The sequence below is a fragment of the Lissotriton vulgaris genome, unplaced genomic scaffold (assembly GCF_964263255.1).
Source record: "Lissotriton vulgaris unplaced genomic scaffold, aLisVul1.2 SCAFFOLD_5138, whole genome shotgun sequence".
NCBI lineage: Eukaryota > Metazoa > Chordata > Amphibia > Caudata > Salamandridae > Lissotriton > Lissotriton vulgaris.
The window spans coordinates 102,297-125,026 of record NW_028251995.1 but is presented as its reverse complement, the minus strand read 5'-3'; the positions used below and the strand labels follow the sequence as shown (position 1 = coordinate 125,026).

Genomic DNA, 22,730 nt, shown 5'->3' with positions numbered 1-22,730 from the left:
GGCTGACTCCTGAGCGCAGGGCTCACGGTTCGACGCACGGCGCTGGCGACAGCTCAGCTCAGCATCATATGACTCTGGGCAATAGCTCACTTAATCCCGATGGCCCCCAGTGCCAGGATACCCTTAGGTTTGTGCTTTACAAATGTGGAATTATACCAGCTATCAGCAGCATGTGTTAATTCATTGAGCCATCTCTCTAATAAGTGTCAAAAAATGTGCTATACAAATGCTGAGAACATAAAGTATTGAAGAGGGAGAGAGAGAGAAAGTGAGAGTGAGGCTGAGACAGAGAGGGGAATCAGCCAAGGGAGGGACACTGACACAATGGAGAGGAGAACACAAAGAAAGAGAGACAGTGACTAAAGCAGATTCCATGTGCCCGCCCTGGCATTCTCCGTCTACTGCTGCATTCACAATTGTTGGGCACCCGATGGACTCCTTCCCCTGGCTCAGAGTGCTGCTAAACAAACCTTAATCTCTACTTCCTGCCAGTCAGGCAACTCCCACGAGAACAATAGTTCCTCCGAGGCCAGAGATTTGTATTTTAAAGCCCTTGTTTTTCCTCAGGTTCACTGTGAGGAAGCAGGAGGCGCAGAGCACAATTGGTACAATGTGTGCCTGCCTCAATCTGATAATGAAGATGTAGAATGTGAGGAACACGAGTGGTGCACGGTGTACCCCACCGCTTGCCCATCCCTCAGGCTGTAAGAACAGCCAGATCAAGTGGTACAAGGTGTACTTTACCACTTCGCTGTGTAAGTCTGATGATGAAGGAATGAAATTAGCGATTAAGTGCTGACCATGAGAAGGGGTTGGGTACAAATCCCTGCTCACACCTGTGGCCTCTTTTGTCCCAGTATGAGTAGGTGGGATCTCAGCCTTTTAAAGATTGTATAGTTTCTGCACAAGTTGCCTATCTTGATTGCACTTTCAGTTCTTTCCTTGCTCATGAGGTGTACGAGGGTCTATCCCTGCCTGTAAAAAAAGGTGCATGGCTCAAGCCACAAACCAAAAAAAAAAAAAAAAAAAAAGAAGAAAAGAGATGTCCGGTCAGAGAAAAGCGTGTGCTGCACTGAAAACCATCAATTGAACAACACTGTGGCTAGAGTTCTACCTCAGAAATCCATCTCTGCACCATCAACTGATGGGTTGGGCGAGGTTTGGATTTACTATCTGTATCCCACATGATGATGCTCCGCCATATGCGTGGGCTGATGGGAGTTTTCTCAGCCTAGTGTTATTCCAATTGGTTATTGCTTGATCTCATTTTGTATTTGGTTTTCAGTGCAGCACACGCTTTTCTCTGACCGGACATCTCTTTTCTTCTTTTTTTCATTGAGCTGGGGCCTGAGATGTTAGGGTCGTTAAACTTAACCCCTTTAGACCCTTCCTTACTTCCCCTTTGTTTCAAGGCACACACCTCCATTCCTGCCCAATTGGCATCACTCTATCCCTTTTGCAGCCCTGCTTCCTTGTGCATGTTGCCAAGTGGATCACTTGGTCTTCTATCCCAGCTTTTTTGGTACACATGCATGAGGCACCAGGCTGCCCTTCTGGCTCGGCTGGTGCTGTGTAGCAGCATATGTGTTTTAGTCCTCCAAGCCGTCACAACATGACTAAATACAATAGACCATTCAGATAGATCAGTGACTCCCAAACTACCCAAAAAAATGGTACCTTCTCTTCTTTCTTTATGCTTTCACCGCCCCCTTATTTGTTATTCAAAGCCCCCCAATTGCACCCAAGGCTACTACCACACCCGCGGATCGTTCCGGCACATCCCAGGGGACGGTATTGCCCACTTTGGGAACCACTGAGATAGATCCTTGCCTCTTTCACCTGTCCTAGAATGATTAAAACCATGAAACATAACAGAGAACCTGCAGAGCAAATAAACAATAACCGACAGCTAATACAATTATATTTTTCGCACACATTTCTCACACGTCAGCACCACAGTACTAGGCGCTGCACCCCAAGATAAGAGCAGTCAAAATGATTCCCATGCAGAATAAAATATTCTGGTCACCACACGACCTCCCCCCAATGTAGCGCTCTACCTACCCGAAAATATACTTTGCCACCCCTCAATGACATATGAAGTGTTACATAAATGCTACAGTACAATACACCACATCCCCAAATGGTTCACCATGTTTTTAAATTTTTTTATTTTTTTATTAAATCAGTCAGTACATTACAAACATTGTACCAATAACGAATTCAAACAATCAGGCCATCATCCTCTGTATGTCATAAAAAACAGCAGTAATTCCACTTGAGGGACCACAATGTACAGAACATCACAGTAGGAAAAATAGCCTGATAATCCTTCTCTCCCAGATATTTGCCCTTAGTGCTTAACCCTCCGATTCCTGACTGTCATCTGTAGAACCCTCCTTGACATCCCCAAATCTAGTAGGGATCTCCCACCAAGTTTGCAAATCCCTCCTACATTGACGGAGCTGCACCTCTTCGGCCACTGTCCATTCTGTTACATGTTTGATCCATCCCCGTTCGCCGGCCCTAACAGGCTCATCTAGGAGATGGCAATCCACCATTTTGCAAGCAGCAGGGCCAGTTGCTTGAATTTCCCTTCTATTTTCCTGCCTTCCTTTCCTGACTGTCCCTAAGAGACAAGTGGCCGGGTCCAATTTCACTTATACACCCTCAAAATGGATGCATGACGTTACGACACGTACCGTCAAAACGCGTGCTGTTACAACGCGTCTTTTACAACGCAAGTCGTGACAACGACTTGCGTTGGGTGCGCGGATCGAGAATAGTATAATTTACTATTCTAACACCAGTCCCCGTGGGCACTAGGGAAGGTGTTGGAATAGTAAATATACTATTCTTAATCCCGTAGCGCCCTCCAGCGCAAGTCGTGGTTACGACTTGCGTTGCAAAGGACGCGTTGTAACAGCACTGCGTTGAAACATCCGCGGTGTAAAGGATGTTTCCCCCTCAAAATACTTCACCATGTTAGTTTCATAGGGGACAGATGGGGAGTCTAGTAGGGAAAGGACAAACTGCAGAACACAGGGCATTTAATGCATATCCAACCTCTTCACTGTATCAGCTTTAGAGTAAATGAATCGCGAGTCTTGAAGGGAAAGGGCAGAAAGTGCAGAGCAGGAGTTAAATCACGTGTACCCAACCACTAAACCTTTTGAGTATTATGTGGAAAGGATAGAAAGTGCGAAACATGTGTCAGTGTAAGGCTGACGCAGTCAACCGCTTGACTGCGTCAGCCTTACACTGAAGGATTAGAAAGTTTGGGACAAGAGTAGCACTATGCGTACCCAGTGGATTGTCTGTAGTGATCTCACCATAAGGACAGAGTGGACAACCTCACTCATAGAATGTGCCCCCAATGGCTTGGCCCTGGTTCAAAATTAAAAGAGTCAGATGCTGAGCCTGTGGTATAGATTCTGACTTATAGTCTATATTTGGGTATACAACGAGCCCGACTTGTACCTGTCCTGTTCTCTAGAGATCGGTATTGGACAAGCACATCTTGCCCCCAACTTTTATATACTCTAGTGAGAAGTATTGAAATGGTCTGTCTTGCATCCATCTTTTCCTATTCTATAGGGATGGCTGTTGAATTGAGAAATGCAGGGTCTGGTGGTTCAGTGGAGTAACGCACCCACTCCAGGGATCTGTGGTTGACCTCATGGTCATAGGATCATAGCCTGGTGGGTACACTCAGCCTTTCATTCTTCTGAGGTTGATAAAATGAGTAACACTGAGTTGGATAACAATACACATCTGTTATTTACTACCAATGTGCTCCAAGAGGTGAAAGTGTGCTTTCAAAATACCCATATTATGTTACATTAGATATTAAAAGGGCCAGGCTTGTACCAGACTTCAAATGCCCAGTTAGAAGTATTAAAAGGGCCCAGCTTCAACCAATCCTGTACTCTAGACAGCATTATTGAATGGACCCGGCTTGTTCCTGTCTTGTCTTGTACTCTAGAGAGTGGTTTTGAAAGGGAATAGCTTATATCCTCTGGTGAGATCCATCTTGAACTTGTCCTGATCCCTATAGATAGGTGTTTAAAGGGCACTCCATATTTCCGGTGACTTGTACAGCCCTCTTCAATTCTCTAGAGATTAGTTTTCTAGAGTTCAGGATAAAGAGGACCTTTCTTATACTCAACCTACTTCTGCACATAGTTTTCATGTTCTGTTCTTAAACCCTTCGATGCTGATGACGAGCTCAGCTCGTCATCAGCTACGGCGCTCGTATGCTGATGACGAGCTGAGCTCATCATGTAACGCGGTATTTTGAAAATAGCCGCACACAGCGGGAAAAGCCGCCGCAGCGATGCGTTTAAATGGATGGAACTGAAAGAACCGGCTGGTGCCCGCCCTTTGAGTTCTCTAGGGCTCAGTACTGAAAAGGCCTGGCTGTTACATCACTGTACTGCTCTCAATGAAGTGAAATTAAATGAATTTGTACTTGTAAAGCGCACTTATACCCCAATCGGGGTTTCCTGGCGCTGTACGCATACCGCTGTGGAACCCTTCCTGGCTTTTCCCTGTGAAATGTCCACTCCTGGGCACCCCCAAGGTGAAGCCAGGCATCCCAGCGCTGTTGGGGCCGTTATGGAGATTAAGCAAGCTATTGCCCAGAGTTGCAGAGTGGGACTCTATGATTAGAATAGGCACCGAGGCGAGAGTTATCAGTTCCGAGGAAATTGAGCCCTAGACCCGCCGAGGCGGGAATTGAACCCTGGTCCCGGGCCAGACCTCTGCATCAGGGTCTGCCGCTCTAACCATTGAGCCACACTTCTCCACAAGGACTGGGCTGTGTCTGTCCTGTGCTCTAGAGACTAGCAATGAAAATGTATTGGTATGTACTTGCCCTGCTCTCTAGAGATTGGTATTGAAAGGTCCCGGTTTAATACCCATCATGTTCTGTTCTTGAGAAGAAATACAGAGGGTTGGTTTCTAGAGATCAATGTCAAAAGGACTTGGAGAGTAACCCTACTGCCCTCTAGAGATAGGTGCTGAAAGAGCCCGGCTTGTACCTTCCTACACACTGGAGATAGGAGCTGGAAGAGTCCGGCTTGCACCCTCCTGCCCTCTTGAGACAGGTGGTGACAGAGCCCGGCTTGTACATATCCAGTTATTCTATAGGTTGGAATTGAAAGGGCTTTGCAATCACAACAGAAGAGGTTAGAAGGCCTGTGCCTCTAGACTAAGATGTTCTAATACTAATAAGTTGTCATTATAGAGCGCTTTATACCGCACTTATAAAATCTGAGATGCAGTGGCCCCCTCGCTGAGAAGGGGTACACTTTGTAAGTGAATGTATTTGAGCTTATATAGCGCACAGCTACCCACAAAGGGTTTCCCGGCGCTTGCTTAGGGAACCCGTCCTGGTATTCCCCTGTGAGATAACCCCGGCAGGGTATCCACAAGGTGAAAGCCAGGCACCCCGCCGCGAGGGGCCGTTGTGGAGATTAAGCAAGCTATTGCCCAGAGTCGCAGAGTGTGAACCCGTGAGTTGAGAAGGCACCGGAGCGAGAATTATCGAGTCCGTGGAATTTTTGAGCCCAAGACCCGCCGAGGCGGGAATTGAACCCTGGTCCAGGACCGATCTCAGCTTCCGGGTCTGCCGCCTCTAACCCCTGAGCCACACTTCTCCACTTTGAGTGGACAACAGCCATCGGAGCCAGCTGCAATGGGAAACAGAACAGTACGGATATGGATCATCTCCACGGCCCTTGTTCGATTGAAGGAAAAACCAAGGGTTGACCAGAAAACGTAGAGCTCCTTCGCGCCAACATCACTCAGTTCTGAATGCCCTTTGCTGGTCCCCAGTGAAAACCCTCTCAAGCACACCCAGTCCTTGCTTTGTGTTGTCTAGTTCCCAGTGACTGCCCTCCAAAGGACACCAAAAGCCGAGGGCAAAAATACCAAAAAGTCTTGCAAAGGGTCTCCCAAAAACATTTTACACTGGATGCCCCATATCTTCCCTGGCTCAACCTCATAAGCAACAACAAAGTAAGAGAGGTCTAAACTGGTCAAGCTCACGGCTGCCATAGACGTGGAGCAAAAAAGATAAGCAAGATATTGATGATCACAGTCACTCTAGTTGAGTGGGATCACAGTCACTCTATTTGAGTAGGAAAATAGAGTGACTGTGATCCCACTCAACTAGAGTGACTGTGATCATCAATATCTTGCTTATCTTTTTTGCTCCACGTCTATGGCAGCCGTGAGCTTGACCAGTTTAGACCTCTCTTACTTTGTTGTTGGATATATAACCGGGGATTAAGAGAGTGTCTTTGGAATCTCCCTATCTCTCTCTTTGTTGTTACACATTCAACCTCATAAGCCCCATATTATGCCAAGACTGGCTGAGGAGAAGTTTTGTTTACATAAACAGTGAGGAATCAAATGATAAATCCATCTGGTATACAAAAGAGGACACAAAAGTTGTCCAAACCCCCAAAATCAGGCCATACTACAAGTTGCTTTGTGTTGTTTGTTCCCCAGTGACAGATCCCCAAACAATACCATCCCTTGCTTTTTTGTTGTCTGTTTCCCAGTGACTGATCCCCAAAGGAAACCCGGCCCTTACTTTGTGTTTTCTGTGCCGCAGGGACAGATCCCCAAATGATACCCGGCTCTTGCTTTGCAATGTTTGTTCCCCAGTGACAAATCCTCAAAGGACGCCTGCCACTTGCTTTGTATTTTCTCTTGGAGAAGTGTTACTCAATGGTTAGAGCGGCAGACCCTGATGGAGAGGTCCGGCCCGGGACCCCCCAGTGACAGATCCCCAAAGGATACCCAGCCCTTGCTTTGTGTTCTCTGTTCCCCAGTGACAGATCCTCAAAGGCACTTGCTTTGTGTTTTCTTTTCCCCAGTGATTGATTCCCAAAGGATACCCAGCCCTTGCTTTGTGTTCTCTGTTCCCCAGTGACAGATCCTCAAAGGCACTTGCTTTGTGTTTTCTTTTCCCCAGTGATTGATTCCCAAAGGATACCCAGCCCTTGCTTTGTGTTCTCTGTTCCCCAGTGACAGATCCTCAAAGGCACTTGCTTTGTGTTTTCTTTTCCCCAGTGATTGATTCCCAAAGGATACCCAGCCCTTGCTTTGTGTTCTCTGTTCCCCAGTGACAGATCCTCAAAGGCACTTGCTTTGTGTTTTCTTTTCCCCAGTGATTGATTCCCAAAGGATACCCAGCCCTTGCTTTGTGTTCTCTGTTCCCCAGTGACAGATCCTCAAAGGCACTTGCTTTGTGTTTTCTTTTCCCCAGTGATTGATTCCCAAAGGATACCCAGCCCTTGCTTTGTGTTCTCTGTTCCCCAGTGACAGATCCTCAAAGGCACTTGCTTTGTGTTTTCTTTTCCCCAGTGATTGATTCCCAAAGGATACCCAGCCCTTGCTTTGTGTTCTCTGTTCCCCAGTGACAGATCCTCAAAGGCACTTGCTTTGTGTTTTCTTTTCCCCAGTGATTGATCCCCAAAGGATACCCAGCCCTTGCTTTGTGTTCTCTGTTCCCCAGTGACAGATCCTCAAAGGCACTTGCTTTGTGTTTTCTTTTCCCCAGTGATTGATTCCCAAAGGATACCTAGCCCTTGCTTTATGTTTTCTCTTCCCCAGTGACAGTTCTCCAAAGGAAGCCCGGCCCTCTCTCAACTTACATTGATTGTTGATGAAACAATGGGCAGACAGAAGCTTCAGCGAGTGGACTTCGAAGAGCACACGGTGGAAGAGAAGGCTATGAGCTGTTGGCCGCTTCACAGGATCGTCGGACAGACACTGGATGATGAACTCCTGCCAACAGGAAAGAAATAAACATGAGACTGGCATCAAAGTGCAGGGACTAAACATGCGCCTACTTTGACAGTGCCTGAAAGGTATCCAGTTCAATCCTTATCTGCATCAGCTACCTTGGGCCTACGTTTTAAACTATGCATGTACATCAGAGCAGCGGGTGAGAGAAGGCCATTGGCTTAACTGGTATGAATACACACTATTGACATCATATCCTAGCACCACCCTGATATTTTGTGTGATCTTGCGCAAACCATTTTAGGTTTAACTTTGTATTTCATTTCACAAAAAACACGACTGTTAGGAAGCAATAAGCAAGTAGGGATTGGCTGAGAAAGCCGCAGATATTTCAAGTGTCATTGACCTGCAGCTCACTCTCCTCACTCTGGCTACCCTAGTTCCTCACTCTCCTTTGTGATTGATACTATTGTCCGTCAACCCACCAAGGTGGGATGAGCTTGTGACTAAATGTGATGTGGGGAAACCAAGTCTCCAATCTAAAGTTCTCTTTTACAAACCAATATAGTTTGGCACTTTGAAGTGAAAAAAAAAACAATTTCCAGAATGTTTTTTTTTTTTAAAGTGAAAGCCTTGAACTGGAATTATGGTGCATGGAGGGGTTTTATAACGCCCAAACCTAGCTACAAAAGCCATTTGCGTTTCCTTGAAATGGGACAAGAGCTTCACCTGACCGCTTTGGGCATGTAGGCTAGTATTCCAACAAGATGATACTCTGGTCAGGGGACACCATTTCTCTATCTAGCCCATGCTCCTAATATGGAAGCAGCGATGAGCAGAACCATTTCATATGCTCGGGCCACCATCGGCCTCTCACAGATGCCCTCGCTGGAGCTTGGACAAGGAGCGGGATGGATTGCTGAAACTGTGGTGATGTTTAGAAAGTCTCAAGGCGAGGGCACCCACTCCACCAACCAGAACTAGAAAACCCAGGCAATAAGGTTTAAAAAAGGTCATACAAAGGGATCCTAGAATACAAATGGTACCGCAAACCTACCATTCAGAGCCAAACATCATACCGATCCATCATAGATAGATTTATCTTTTATATATATATATATATATAAATTTATTATTCATTTTTATATTTTCAAAATGTCATATATCGATATTACAAAATACAAATAAATATAGATTCATTATTCAACAATCGATTAAAAAACATATTCAATACCACATATACTGTCCCGCACAATCCGTACAACTCTCATACTCGCAAATCCACATATTTTATTAACAATCACACAACCAATCTTTCACACTTCAAACATACATAATCCCACTAGTACATAAACGCCTTCAAATGATTTGATAAAGATGGACAACAATTCATTAAACAAAGGAGTGTTGGGCAGAGACAGAAATAAGGATTGATGATGGAATGATCAATCCTGCTGCCCACAGGAACCACGCCGACGCGCGTTTCGGTGTAACGACTGAACTGTTGGGCTGTGGGACAGAGTGCGCTGCAATTAGACTGGACCCCTATTGTGCCTACAAGCTGCTCAATTGACCCCCCCCCCCCACTGCCTAGCCTGTAGAGTGTGTAGAGACCTGTGTTGACCCAGTATTGTACCCACGTCCTAGCATCTTTCTTTGCTTTTATCTGGGTCCCCACTTGGCAAAATGGAGTTCCAGCTAGCCGATCTGGAGGAGTACACAGTGGTGCAGCTTAGGGAATTTTGTCAGGGGATGGGGGTGCCGGTTGGGCGGAGAGCCGCAAAGGAAGAACTCCGCACAGCCTTGAGGGCATGGGTAAGGGCCCACCCAGAGGGGAGAGGGGATGGGGAACAGGAGGGGCAGGTCACACAAAGGGAGGCGGGCGCTCCAGCAGGACTAGAACTACTGAACACTGTGATGAGTGGAAATGTGTTCCCAGGAAGACGTTCTGGGACAGGCAGTAGTGTATCTAGGAGGAGTGCGTCGTCAAAGGTGTATGAGGGCAGGAGGAGGGAGAGGCGATTGAGATTGGAGCTTGCTAAGCTGGAGCACGAGAGGGAGAGAGAAAGGGAAGATAGAGAGTTTGCTTTGGAGAGAGAAAGATTAGCCATGGAGGAAAGGAAGATGGCGCACGAGCTACAGCTCAAGGAGTTGGAGCTGAGAGCTTTACAATTAAATGCGCCAGGAAGTTCTAATGGTGGCAGCGATCTTCCGACCCAGCGAGGCGGGAGAGGTGAGGAGTAGCCCAGCTGGGTCCCAGGAAAGTGAGAGGGTTGTAGGGCCTCACATCCAATCTACAGGAGGGAGTGAGACGGGGAGGTGTCCCGAGGTGCCCCAACCGCAGTCACAGGGCCTGGAGAGTTCCATAAGGGGACCCCAGGTTGGGAGCCTAGGCAGTCCTGTTGTGCCTTCCAGTAAAAGGGATCCCCTTGTGTCAGGAGAACCCGGAGCATCAGCAATCGGAGCTCCAGTGGCTCGGGGTTCTGACCAGTTGCAGGGTTTAGATCCTGGACTGGGGTTTCAGGTTCAGAAGTTGCCCGACCTGGAAGGTGGGGTACCTGTAATTAAGGTCCCTACCGGTTTGACTTCCAGGGGTACTTCTCCCGGTGTGGGGGGGGGGGGGGGGGGGAACGGAACTCTGGGGGGGGGTGCAGGGGGAGGGAGGACTCGCCCCTGTCACCAGTTCAACCTAAGAGTTTAGCCTCTAGGTTGGAGAGAGAGTGGTGTTTTGAGGGTGTCCCGCTTAGGAGGAATGGGCGGAAACCTAGAAGGAGAGGTAGGGGGAGGAGAGCCTCGCCCCTGGTGGCTGGTCAGCCTGAGGGTTCGGAACCCAGGTGGAAGGGCCAGTGGCAGTTTAGAGCTGCAAGGAGGAGATGGAGAGTGGTCAAATGGTACTACGGGCCTTGGGCTACTGCCCCCCACTCTGTGAGAGAGCTAGGGCCAGAGACTTTTGGATTGTCTAGAGGCCAGTCCTGGCCACATCCCACTAGGGAACACCAGTGGGGTGGGTTGAATGGTGAAGAGCTGGCAGATGCCATGGAAGTAATGGGCCTGTGTCCACCTTTTTCCGCCCTAAGCAGGGAAGCCCACCAAGGCGATGATTGGTCTACCCTGGCTTTTGGCTGGGGGGGGGGGAGTTGTGTTGGACTTGGCCCTTTTTCCTGAAATTATTCGCTTTTCGCTCCCCTAATTCTGGATGTCCCCCCTCGTAATAAAGTTGGATAGACCTGTGTAGTTGAGATGCCCTATGTAATATTAAAATCAATGATAGGTGCAGGTGCAGGTGCTCCCTTCCCCTAAGATGGCTGCCACTGACCCCTACTACCGCAGCGTGGTCTTTAGAGACGCACTCTAGTAGCCAGGAGCTGGCTGGAACCCTTAAACAACGTTGCGATACCAGCCTGCCCATAGCTAGAATGAGGGAAGCTCCTAGAACCTTCTAGAACAGGGGAGGTGACACCAACTGCCACTGCCAACTACCAACTGTCGCTATATAAGGAAAGGGAGGGAAACTTTCCAGTCAGTTGGGGCATCACGGACCTGGGGGACCCTACGCAGGAGACTTAGGCGGTAGGGCCAAGTCGGGGACCTATGCCATTGGGAGTGACAGGGCTTAGGTGCTGCCTTCCAAGTTGAGTGAGGAACCCTGAACTAGCCCACTGATCTGGCCCGGCGGGAGGGGAACCCAAGGACCATCTACAGTGACCTGCTGAGGAATCCGGTCAGCAGCCCTCAACTCAACCCCCCCCCCCCCCCACCCCCCACCCCCCTCAAGAAACAAGGAACTATCCAAAACGGCGCCAGAACCATCAAGCGTCAAGAAGGAACCTAACTACCACAGGACTGCTTGGGATCAACCAGGTACAGGCTGTGCTTTCTTCTGCCTCTCTGTCCTGGCCTGGGTCCCTGCGCTGTCCTACCTGAATTGTTAACATACCTACCCAACGCTCTCCTACTGTGCCCTTGAGCAGCGCTGTATCTGCCGACCTGCTGCCTGAGGTGCCACCTCTGCCCCGTGAGAAGCGCTGACCTCAGTATCCCTGAAGCGCTATACAGCTCCTCAGCGCTGGGCCTGGAAGCGCTGCGCTCCTCAGAACTGCTGTGGCCCCCAAGGCGCTATAAGTGCCAAGCACCATCCTGCTTCCCCACGTGTTCTCACCGCCGCAGCCCCGGTCCTTTGTGAGCCCTAAAGTACTGCATCCTCGGGAGGGCCGTCGCTTCCTCCGCCGACGCCCAGGGAGTGCTGGTGCGGCCCCCGTGTCATCGCGAGGCAGTCTGGGCCTCATAGTCCCTGCTGCGGCCCAGCGCTTGTCCAGGGAGGCCCGCCACAGGTGAATACTGTTGCGGCGGCCCTCGGAGTCCAAAGTGGGCAGCGCAAGGCCTGAAGCCGCCCCCCCGCATCATGTGACGGGGATGTGACGTCGCAAGCCGCAACATTCCTCGAGGCAGTCCTAGGCCCGATGCCGGACTCTCGCATCACGTGACGGGGGCGCGTCACAGCCCCTGCCGCGCTCCCATTGGGTCTGGCCGCCGAGTCCCCCGCTTGCCACTGGCGCCTGTGGGAGCGCCTTCGTCCTGATTGGTCCTGGGCCGGGAAACCTCTGGAGGCCCGGAACCTGTGGTGAGACCTGGACGGGGAGGGTTCGGAGGACCCCGAGAGCCCCCAGCGCGCACAAGCCCAAGAGGATCTCCGCAAGGGGCCTACCCGAGGCCCGAAGAGTCCAGGTAAAGCCCGGGGGAGGGGGGAGGGCGGAGGACCCAGGTAGACGCAGGACCTCCCAGGAGTGTGTCGGAGGCCCCAGAACCGCCCCTCCCCTGGGGAAAGCTGTTACTGGGCCCCCCCTTGACTGCCGCAGGAGTGAGCCAACCCCCGGGGAGGAGGGCGCAAGGCACCGAGGAGGCTCTAAGTTCGCCCCTCCCCTCGGGAACACTGTTGTTGGGCGCCGTGGCCCTAATTATGCCAAAGGAGGCCTGTGTGAACTGGGCGACGGCCCCCAAAAGACACCGCGGGGCCTCAGCTAATAAAAGTTAACCCCCCTGGGGCGGGGGGCTGGTCCAAAAGAGGTGATGGCATGTTTAATTGGGCCTAATGCCAGGTTTCCTGAAACGCCTACAGCTAGGTAATGAAATGTAGCCTGTTCCTTTACCCCAAATGGTTTTACTGCTGCCCTACTGAAATGCAGCCTGAATTCTAAAAGGACAGACCTGCCTATGGTTGATTGCTGAAATGTTAATTCTTACCTGCTGAAATGTCATTACTGATTAAGGAAATGCTTACCGTTTCCTGATGCACAGGCCAACTCTCTGTAATGAGAGGCTTTACCTATGCTGAACTAACTGTTCTTCCTGGCCCGAGTGTGGAAATACTAATGTGGCCTGCTGGAGTGAATAGTCTGGCTAAGTGAAATGGTTTCCTTCCTGCCAAATGAAGGATGAGAGGAACTGTCCCTGTTCACTCAAGGAGTGGGTAATCCTATGTGATGAAATGTTGATCGCGGATTAGGGAATTGTTCATTCTTTACCCGGGGGATGCCTGATCTACTTTAGGCACTGTCTATTTCATGACTTGAGGAATTGCCCTGCATATGTTTGATGGAATGTCTAGTCTCACCTAATGAACTGGTTGATGCCAGAGTAGTGACCCTTGATTTCCCTTTAGGTAATGGTTAGGGAGTCATGCTATATTGGTTACTGTACCCTTTTCTCCCCCGATGAAATGTTTTACTCTTGTCTAGGGTAGGGGTTCCCGAATGCCTTCAGTGGTATAAGGAAATGTTTTATTACGGCTAACTGGACGGATAATTGAATGTCTTTGTAATGAATTCCTTGCAGGGGCGGGCTTCATGAAATGTTTATTCTACCTAAGGAACTGTTGCCCAAATGCCTAAAGTGCTATACTGCAGGGGTTGTTTATTAATGAAATATTTTACCCATGCTGGAGGCAATGTGTAAACTTACCTGATGACATGTTGGTTTATACCTAATGAAATGTTTATTCTTCCATAGGAAAATGTGGAGTAATTACCTACCAGTAGATGATGAACTGTTTATTCTCACCTGAGGAGATAGATAACCTTGCCAGATGAAACGTTTTATTCTTGCCTAACGAAATGTTATGGTTGGGTAAGGACATGTTTAAGCATCTAATGAAATGCTCTCTTTCCTCCCTTAATGGAATGTGTTATTGAGATATGGTATTCTGACTCTTGGATTGCTCCCTTTACTCCCCACTGATGAAATGTTTTGATGAGTAATTGATACTGTGATTTTTGATTACCTTGAACCTTGATCTCAGATAAAAGCTTATCGTTTTAATCAAAACTCACGGGTGTGGTCTCCGTCATTGCGTGCATTTATTGTCTCAGTGGATGCGTGTGCTGGGTAGTCACTTAACACCTAAGCTTTCGGGTGCCTATCTGCTCGTGCCAGGCTACCCCCGGGAAACTGGTGACCCCAGTTCCTACATGGGCAGAGACAGAAATAAGGATTGATGATGAAAATACGAAATATACATATCGATACATCGACATAATCACACACCTGTTCTAATATATTACACATTGTGGTTTCTCATTCACATACGGCTCTGAATGGAGAGGTATCTCAATGTATCTATATGTATATTTTGTATTTTAAGATACACAGTCCCCCATTCTGTGGTACATCGTCGCCCTGACGAAGGTGTGGCCCAGTTGGGTCGTGACACAGAAACGCGCGTCGGCGTGGTTCCTGTGGGCAGCAGGATTGTTCATTCCATCATCAATCCTTATTTCTGTCTCTGCCCAACACTCCTTTGTTTAATGAATTGTTGTCCATCTTTATCAAATCATTTGATGGCGTTTATGTACTAGTGGGAATATGTATGTTTGAAGTGTGAAAGATTGGTTGTGGGATTGTTAATGAAATATCTGGATTTGTGAGAGTTGTACGGATTGTGCGGGACAGTATATTTGGTATTGAATATGTATGTTTTAATCTATTGTTGAATAATGAATCTATATTTATTTGTATTTTGTAATATCGATATATGAAATTTTGAAAATATAAAAATGAAGAATACATTTATATAAAATAAAAAAAATCTATCTATGATGGATCGGTCTGATGTTTGGCTCTGAATGGTAGATTTGCGGTTCCATTTGTATTCTAGGATCCCTTTGTAGGACCTTATTTAAACATTATTGGCAGGGTTTTCTAGTTCTGATTGTTTCGTATCTCTCCCCTGTTAACCTGCCTATATCTCTACCCATTGGGGGACCTCTTTCTATTTTGTCACCCACTCCACCAACCCATGTCAAAGTGCTTGATTCTCATCCCTATGGGTGTGAGAGGACAATCTCTGTTAATACCTGAAACACTCAGAAACCAACACAAAATCTCCAATGCCCTGCTTAATCCAATGATCAGGTGGCCATAGCAAATGGCTGAACTTATGGAAGCAAAGTAAAAGGGCATGGGCGGCTTACTCTGACTAGTGGTTATACTTTGGCATCCATTGGGAGCCATCCAATAGCAGAAGACTGAGACCACCTTCAAGATTCAGGAAGGCCGTACCAACATCCAGGACTTGAATAAGTGAGATGTTCAGGTGTGTCCTAGTGATGGTCGAGTATTCAATGAATCCACCAGGTGCTGAGACATGTATGGTGTTACAATAGCCTATGTTGATGGCCGGTATAGCTTATAAATGTAATCGTATAATAGATGCTAATGAAGAAAAAATTGTGCCAACGGTAGGATCTGAGAAGAAGAAAAGGGGGAATGTGGGTGAAGGCAAAGTTTTGCCAACAAGAGATTGCATCTAAGGGGTGTCCACCAGACTCAAACTACTGCTTCATGCTGACAACAGACACTACAGCTTCTCTCACCCGCATGTTGGGATCCTCCAAAGATTGCCCAGCACGGGTGATGGCACAATCCGAGACCTTTGTGTCACCATTTCCTTGCAGTTCCAGTACAGCCATCTATGGATATGCAGAAAGAAGACAAGAAAGTTAGTGCCGGATCTACAAAAAACAGTACCACAGTACTGCCAGATTAAATCTTCTCTGGTCGCCCTCTTCTAAACCATAGTTTAAGAAGCTCCTCATACACTGCTCAGTATTGTTATTAATATTTGGATTCGTTTTGCATTGTAAGAAAATTAAAAGTTTAAATTGTGGACACTGAAGGACATCTGAAGCCCATTGAACCGTCCACCGTCTTCGATTCAGTATCACAAGAATCAGACATTCGAGGTTTAAGAAAGTGAGTTACATTCAAGGTCTGAGGTTCTTTGTTGTCACACACAAACGGCTCAATGTCGGTCTGCTAAACTCTGTCCTATAAGCAGAAATGATACCATGCAGATATTCATTATGTTCTACACAAGTTCAAACCTCTTGCCTTTCTCAATGGTGTCCTTAAACATAGATCTGATGGTGGAGCTTCTGCGCTACTCCCTTCTTGAGTTATAGCCCGTGTGCAACACACAGACCTCACTATTCTTCTCTCTGAATGGCAGACTGGGAGAAGGTAGTCTGTAGTGAACTGGTAGACTTCTTCTTGAAAAGATGCAAACAAAGTTGCGGGCGAAAGCCAATCCAAAGAGCAGCCTCTAACATGTGGTGTCCCCCAGGGTTCCATCCTGACCCTTTAACTTTTTTCATAAACACGGGCAACCACTGGGAGAGAAATTGCTCCTGTAGCCGTTACCAGAAGCCGCATGCAGGTGACCCCAATTTTTCCCAAGAGCTGAGGGCACAAACACCATGAAGTCTTGTAAAGGGTTTAACACTGGATGCCCCTTATCTCGCCTTGCTCAAACGATACCGATGTAGAGTATCTGCTAACATGCGAAATATCCGCGATAGATCATCAATCTACAGTACTCTTTTATCCCAGTCCACACACCTCACTGTCCTTAAGTCCAAATCGCCAGCACCTGTTAAGGCATCAACTTTTCCAGATAAACTAATGCCAAGAGAAAGAAAACCTCACCAGCCCAACAACATGCCGGGACATGTTGAGAATACATTTTCTTTTCATAAACATTGACATTGAGGAAATTATTATTAAATCCCGCTGGTACACAACTGAGGTCACAAAAGTTGCCACAAACCCAAAAATGAGGCCATACGACAAGTATTCAGACCCATTCATAACGTTTTTCTCAATTTAAAAAACACGGTCTCTAAAATTATATGTAGGGCTAGACAATATGAGAAGTATAGGAAGGAGTCGCGAAGGGAGTAAAAAAGAGAGGTTGCAAGATAGAGCTATGGAAACACTGGGAAATACCACCCCTGAAAAAACACAAACTGTATCGCCAAAGTCACAAACAATATTAACTTCTGATCGCTTCAGGCAAAAAGTGCATAATAACACCTACCACTCAATCTTTCAAGTCCCCCAAACTGTACCCATAACATTGTTGAGTAAGTCATTTGCACACCTCAGTCTAATGAAGACATAGGATTTGACCCGATAACTATTTTTATGCTGGAATTAACTAGATGGACAAATTGTGCTTGAATATACATACATCAGAGTGTGGACACCTGAGCCAGGCAGTGGAAAAGGTTATCCTCCACATTACAATGTTACCCATGAACTCCACCATTAAACTCATATCTAGTAGATAATACACACATTCAACCTCGACCACATTCAACCTCAACCAGGTGGTGCTTGTCAAGTGACGGTGCTGTGCGATGCCTACCCCAGTGCCAGGTCAAGTGTCATTTATAGCTGTTCTCTATCAGTTTTGTAAATTGGTCATGGCGCACCAGTCCTAAGCCCACCTCATCATATCCCGGGCCCTTGGTCATCCTCGACCACCAAGTAACAGTGAGTATCAGGCTGAGACACTGATCTCGGAGGACGCAAACCAGTACTTAAGACATGAAATGTGCAAACCATACTGATGCCCCTGTTAAATATAATATGCTGCCTACCCGCGCGGGCGAAGGGAAAGGCCAAGCTGTCCCTTCTCCTGTTAGATTGACCGACTGATTGACTGACCAGTCTGCAGCAAATCACTTTGCTTGGCAGAGGGTGTAGGGTAGTGCCACTCTGGCCTTAAATAAAGACACCCCGTGATCAAGTTGCGGGGCTGTACGGGCTCCCGGGGGCCCATAGGCTGGTCGGTGTAGAGGAGAACGGCTGCTCATCTTCCAAAACACCACACACAATTCTGCTTCTGTAGTGTGACCTTTTTCCTGTTTCTGGAGGGTAAGTGTTGTCAATTTGATATTTCAGCTTGACTTTTGCTCACATATGGCCCGAGTTCAATCTCTATTAGTGACCGCCCCGGGGTGTAAACCTAAAACCTAACAGGAGTAGTTGCAGGGCGCCCCTGAACAGTCTCTTGGAGCTATTGATACATACATAACATTTGTGTATTCATCCCATTTATAGACGTCTATCCATTCACACGGTCCTTGCAAAGCCATATAATAAAATAGCAAACAGAAAGCAGAGCTGGCCCAAAAGGACACATTCACACATCCGCCCAGGGCGGCAAGAGATAAGGGCAAGCAGAAGCTTTCTATCTATGGAAATTAAATCACCTCTGCTTGGTTGCCTTAATGCAAGGGTGTTGGGTTCTAAATGAAAATCTATAGTAGCAACTGGCACGGTGAAAGATACTTTTGTTCCTTCAGCAAGTCCTCACTATGCAACTGGAAATCGATGCTTGTATTTTATTTTTAAAGTGGAGGTTTTGTGCTGCATCCCACACTCGAAAAAACACCAAATTAATACCTTTAAAAAATATATAAGTACTTTGTTTTAATTACTCTGCGACAGTGAAAGTGTACGTTTTAAACGCGTAACGGAATGTAACTTAGGAGTGTGTGTGTGTGTGTGTGTAGGGTGGTTATCCTTTCGCAGACAGGGTGACGGAGATGTTCAACTGTGACCTTAGCAGAGGCAGAATCACAATCCTGCATTTCCCAATTTCAAAATGCAAAATGTGACCAAAGGCGCGACCCTGGTGAAATCCCTACCTGCTCTCGCGGCTTCTTTCGCTGCTCATATAAAGAAAGAGCAGGAGCGCTAACAAAGAGCCTGAGAGAGGATATAGATCCTTGCCTATCGCGGGGCTCCCAGAAGTACGAACCTTTAAGTCGCATCATACAAAACCACCCACCTGAAAACATTACAACAGATCACATTCACACAACACAGCTCGGATATATCACACCCGGGCCACCAGAATGCCATAGAGTTTAGGTATATGTATGCAGATGGGCGAATGTGCAAATGGTGAATATGCTGATCGGTGAATACACAGATGGTTGAATGTGCAGATAGGGGAAAATGCAGATGGGTGTATGCGCAGATGGGTGTAGCGCAGATGGGTGTATACGCAGATGGGCGAATAAGCAGATGGGCGAATAAGCAGATGGGCGAATACGCAGATGATTGAATATGGAGATGGGCGAATATGAAGATGGGCGAATGTGCCGATGGGCGAATGTGCCGATGGATGAATGTGCAGATAGGGGAAAATGCACATGGGTGTATGTGCAGATGAGCAAAAGTACAGATGGGCGTAATAAGCAGATGGGGGTAATAAGCAGATGGGGGTAATACGCAGATGGGGGTGAATACGCAGATGGGGGGGAATACGCAGATGGGGGGGAATACGCAGATGGGGGGAATACGCAGATGGGGGGAATACGCAGATGGGGGGAATACGCAGATGGGGGGAATACGCAGATGGGGGGAATACGCAGATGGGCGAGTATGCAGATGGGCGAGTACGCAGATGGGTGAGTACGCAGATGGGTGAGTACGCAGATGGGTTTATGTTCAGATGGGTTTATGTGCAGATGGGTGAATGTGCAGATGGGTGAATGTGCAGATGGGTGAATGTGCAGATGGGTGAATGTGCAGATGGGTGAATGTGCAGATGGGTGAATGTGCAGATGGGTGAATGTGCAGATGGGTGAAAGTGCAGATGGGTGAAAGTGCAGATGGGTGAATGTACCCCAAACATCCATCAGTGCTACAAAGCCATACCCCAACAACACTGTTAGCAACCGTTTAGTTATATGTTGTTAAGTGGTAAATAAATTAAATTAAACCTGTCCAAGTAGGTTTCTTTACCTCGAGCGCACAGATCCCGAAAGAGAAAATGTCCACCGTGGTTCCATCTTGGATAGCTGAAAAGTCCAGGCAGAGGGGGGACAGAGGATGAACACTGCTGGTTAGCTAGGAAGAGACAACTCAGCTCCTGCTACTGTACCTAACAGTAATTATCTGTTGTAAATGTTTACAAAGACTACAGATATCAATTGCTATTCGTTGTTATCTTACTTTTACATTGAGTGAACTCAAAATGAAGGTTCTAATATTGCAGGATTTAAATAAAAAGCATTAGTACATCAGAAAACAACAAAAAAGTGTACTTAACATAAACTAGCAATTAATATCAGTACTTACCAAAAACAAATAAAACTACTTAGGGTGTTGGGAGAATGGAAGAGGGAGTAGAGGTAGTAAGTAGCTTTGCGGAAAGTCAATGAAAATCCAGGACAAGGATTTTAATCGGGGCTAAAGAGAAGAGTAAGGCCAGGAGTGTACGGATGGATGGATTCTCTCCGCGGCTTCCAAATGGGCTTTATCGAGACCACCACCACTGTGGCAATTTCTGTTGCTAGAGTGAAAGATATGCAGCCTTGGGATTTGGCACCCCTGACATTCGATAGCCTTGTCTGAGGTCTCAGAGCAAACATGTGGGGCACCAGTGCTTATTCTTTTCAAAATGTAACGCATGCTACCTAGTACGAGTGATTCGAAGAGTTGCAGCTAACGGTAGCATGAGCTGTCTGATTCCTCAGCCTCTATATATCGGGCGTCACCCAGGAGGCCTAGACTTCTGCCCGGCTGCTGGCTTCAGAGCCTGGTTTGTTAGATCATGAATGGCATTGTGGTTGAGGCCAGTGTGCCAAGATCCTGTGGGAGGGTCACGGGTATTAATTGTGGTTTTGCACCCTTTAGCATGATGCCGCTTGTTTACATATGCAGTTCTTTCATTGCAAGTAGAGCGGAAGAGCACAGTACTTGTCCATGATGACCACCCAGAGGTATAGACTGAGGTCATCAGTAATCTGATCTGAAGGAGAAGAATCGGAGGTCTGTGAAGGGTGGGACTCTAGGTATATATCTGTGGAAAATCGAAATCTGCATCTCCTGCTACTTGGAAAAAGTGTATGGTAGGGTTTTCTGCTCTACAGAATAATAGCTGTCCCAGGCACCAATCAGAACATGTATCATAAGCACTGGTGTTTGTGTTAAAGTACGAGTTACTTACCTTTGGTAACGATGTATCTGGTAGAGACGATTCTAGCCACAGATTCCTTCACGTAGAATTATCCCCAGGCATGAGACTGGATCCGGAAACTTTTTGCCACAGCATCACTGCGGGCCGGAGGCGGGGCGACATCACGTGACTCCGCCCAGGCGTCGTCCACGTAAGTGACGTCAGTGAGGTCACATAAGATCCACCTCAGGGCGCCTACGGCAGTTTTCTTCAGAGAACTTTTCAGCACCACAACGCGGAACCACCAGATAAACTGTGGAGGTATGGGAACAGTCTGCGAAGAGCAGAAAAATTGCAAAGAAACAATGGCTAACACCACCACCAAAGTAGTGTCAACACCACAGAACCCAAAGGCAGGGAAATAGGAAAGAAGAAGCAGAACCCTGCGCAGTCAACCTGCCAGCACATAGACAACCATCCATCCCTGTGCCCCGGAGGCAAGAACATGCATAAAGTCATGGCACACGCAGTAAACCTACCACCCCATCCTGAGCAAGGAATGGGACCAGTCCCAAGACAGACAGGGACAACAAACCTCCAAGCCATCCCAACATAGAGGTCAACCACCCACAAGGAACAAGGGCAAGACATGGCCAGATGACCCTTAATCAGAGGATAGCAATGGAAGGAAGGGAGGGGAGGAAGGACAGGGATAGAAAGCAATCCCCCCCCAAACCTGGAGGAGCCAGAGCAGCAGGGCACCGGAACACCAGAACCCCATCCTCCAAGAACCAAAGGAGGAATTAACCGCCTCCAGACGGAGCCACCCGTCAAGAACAAGAAGGCACTCACAGGAGACACAGCCCTCTACCGGGAGGCGAGTACCGAAGACCAGCCAAAGGGTCCTTACAGAATAGGGGAGGGTGGGCGTGCCGTGAAGGAATCTGCGGCTAGAATTATCTCTACCAGATACATCGTTACCGAAGGTAAGTAACTCGTACATCTGATAGCGACTACTAGCTGCAGATTCCTTCACATAGAATAGATACCCTAGCAGTACCCTCTGGCAGGGAGGGTCTGCGAACGGACCCCACCAGCCAATACATAACAGAGGTCCCCACAGGGGACCAGAACTGTGGACCAGGTAGAACCTCGCCCTTGCCAGGCAAGGGAATACCCACAAGCAGAACCCCACTGCCCCCCAGGGGATGTGAGAGGGAAAAGAAGGCTGAAAAGGCTTGCACACTCACAGCAGAGGAACAAAGGGCAAGGCCGGAGATGCCAAAGCACCCCACTCCCCTGCAAGGCAACATAGCTTCCGCCCAATGCCAAGACAGGAAAAGCGGAAGAAGAAGACTAGAGGGCCCAAGGAATTGAGGGAAAAGAAGGCACATCCACTCCAAATGGAGAGCAACCTGCCAGCCAGAACAGCACCAGCAGCTCAAAAACCGCCAGAAGCAAGAAGAACAGACCGAGGCTCCAGGAAGGCCGAGTAGGCGGTGCCTGGCAAGGGACAACACAGGATCATCCCAGACCTCAGGACAGGAGTAGGGAGAGGAGGAGATGCCCGGGCACACCACCAGGAGTGGCCGCGCACACGCCCTCAGGAAGAAAAGCAAAAGCAAATGCCATGGAGAAACAGGCACCAGAAGGCGACCAGAATACCCTAGCAGAGCGCAAGCCATATGACAGCCAGCACTACCCCACATAGGAAACGGTAAGT

At 47.8% G+C, this 22,730-nt stretch overlaps 1 protein-coding gene across 1 annotated transcript in view; it reads right to left on the bottom strand.

Moving 5' to 3' along the window:
• LOC147662697 (nuclear receptor-binding protein 2-like) overlaps positions 1–22,730 on the bottom strand; it is a gene marked incomplete at its 3' end in the record, with an annotated part of 73,898 nt that overhangs the window by 4,596 nt on the left and 46,572 nt on the right. The window contains exons 8-10 of the mRNA XM_086950970.1: positions 19,852–19,907; positions 15,627–15,722; positions 7,668–7,800 (exon numbers count right to left, since the gene is read on the bottom strand). Of these exons, the coding sequence (XP_086807096.1) occupies positions 7,668–7,800; positions 15,627–15,722; positions 19,852–19,907 (285 nt within the window). The remainder of the gene's footprint in view (positions 1–7,667; positions 7,801–15,626; positions 15,723–19,851; positions 19,908–22,730) is intronic.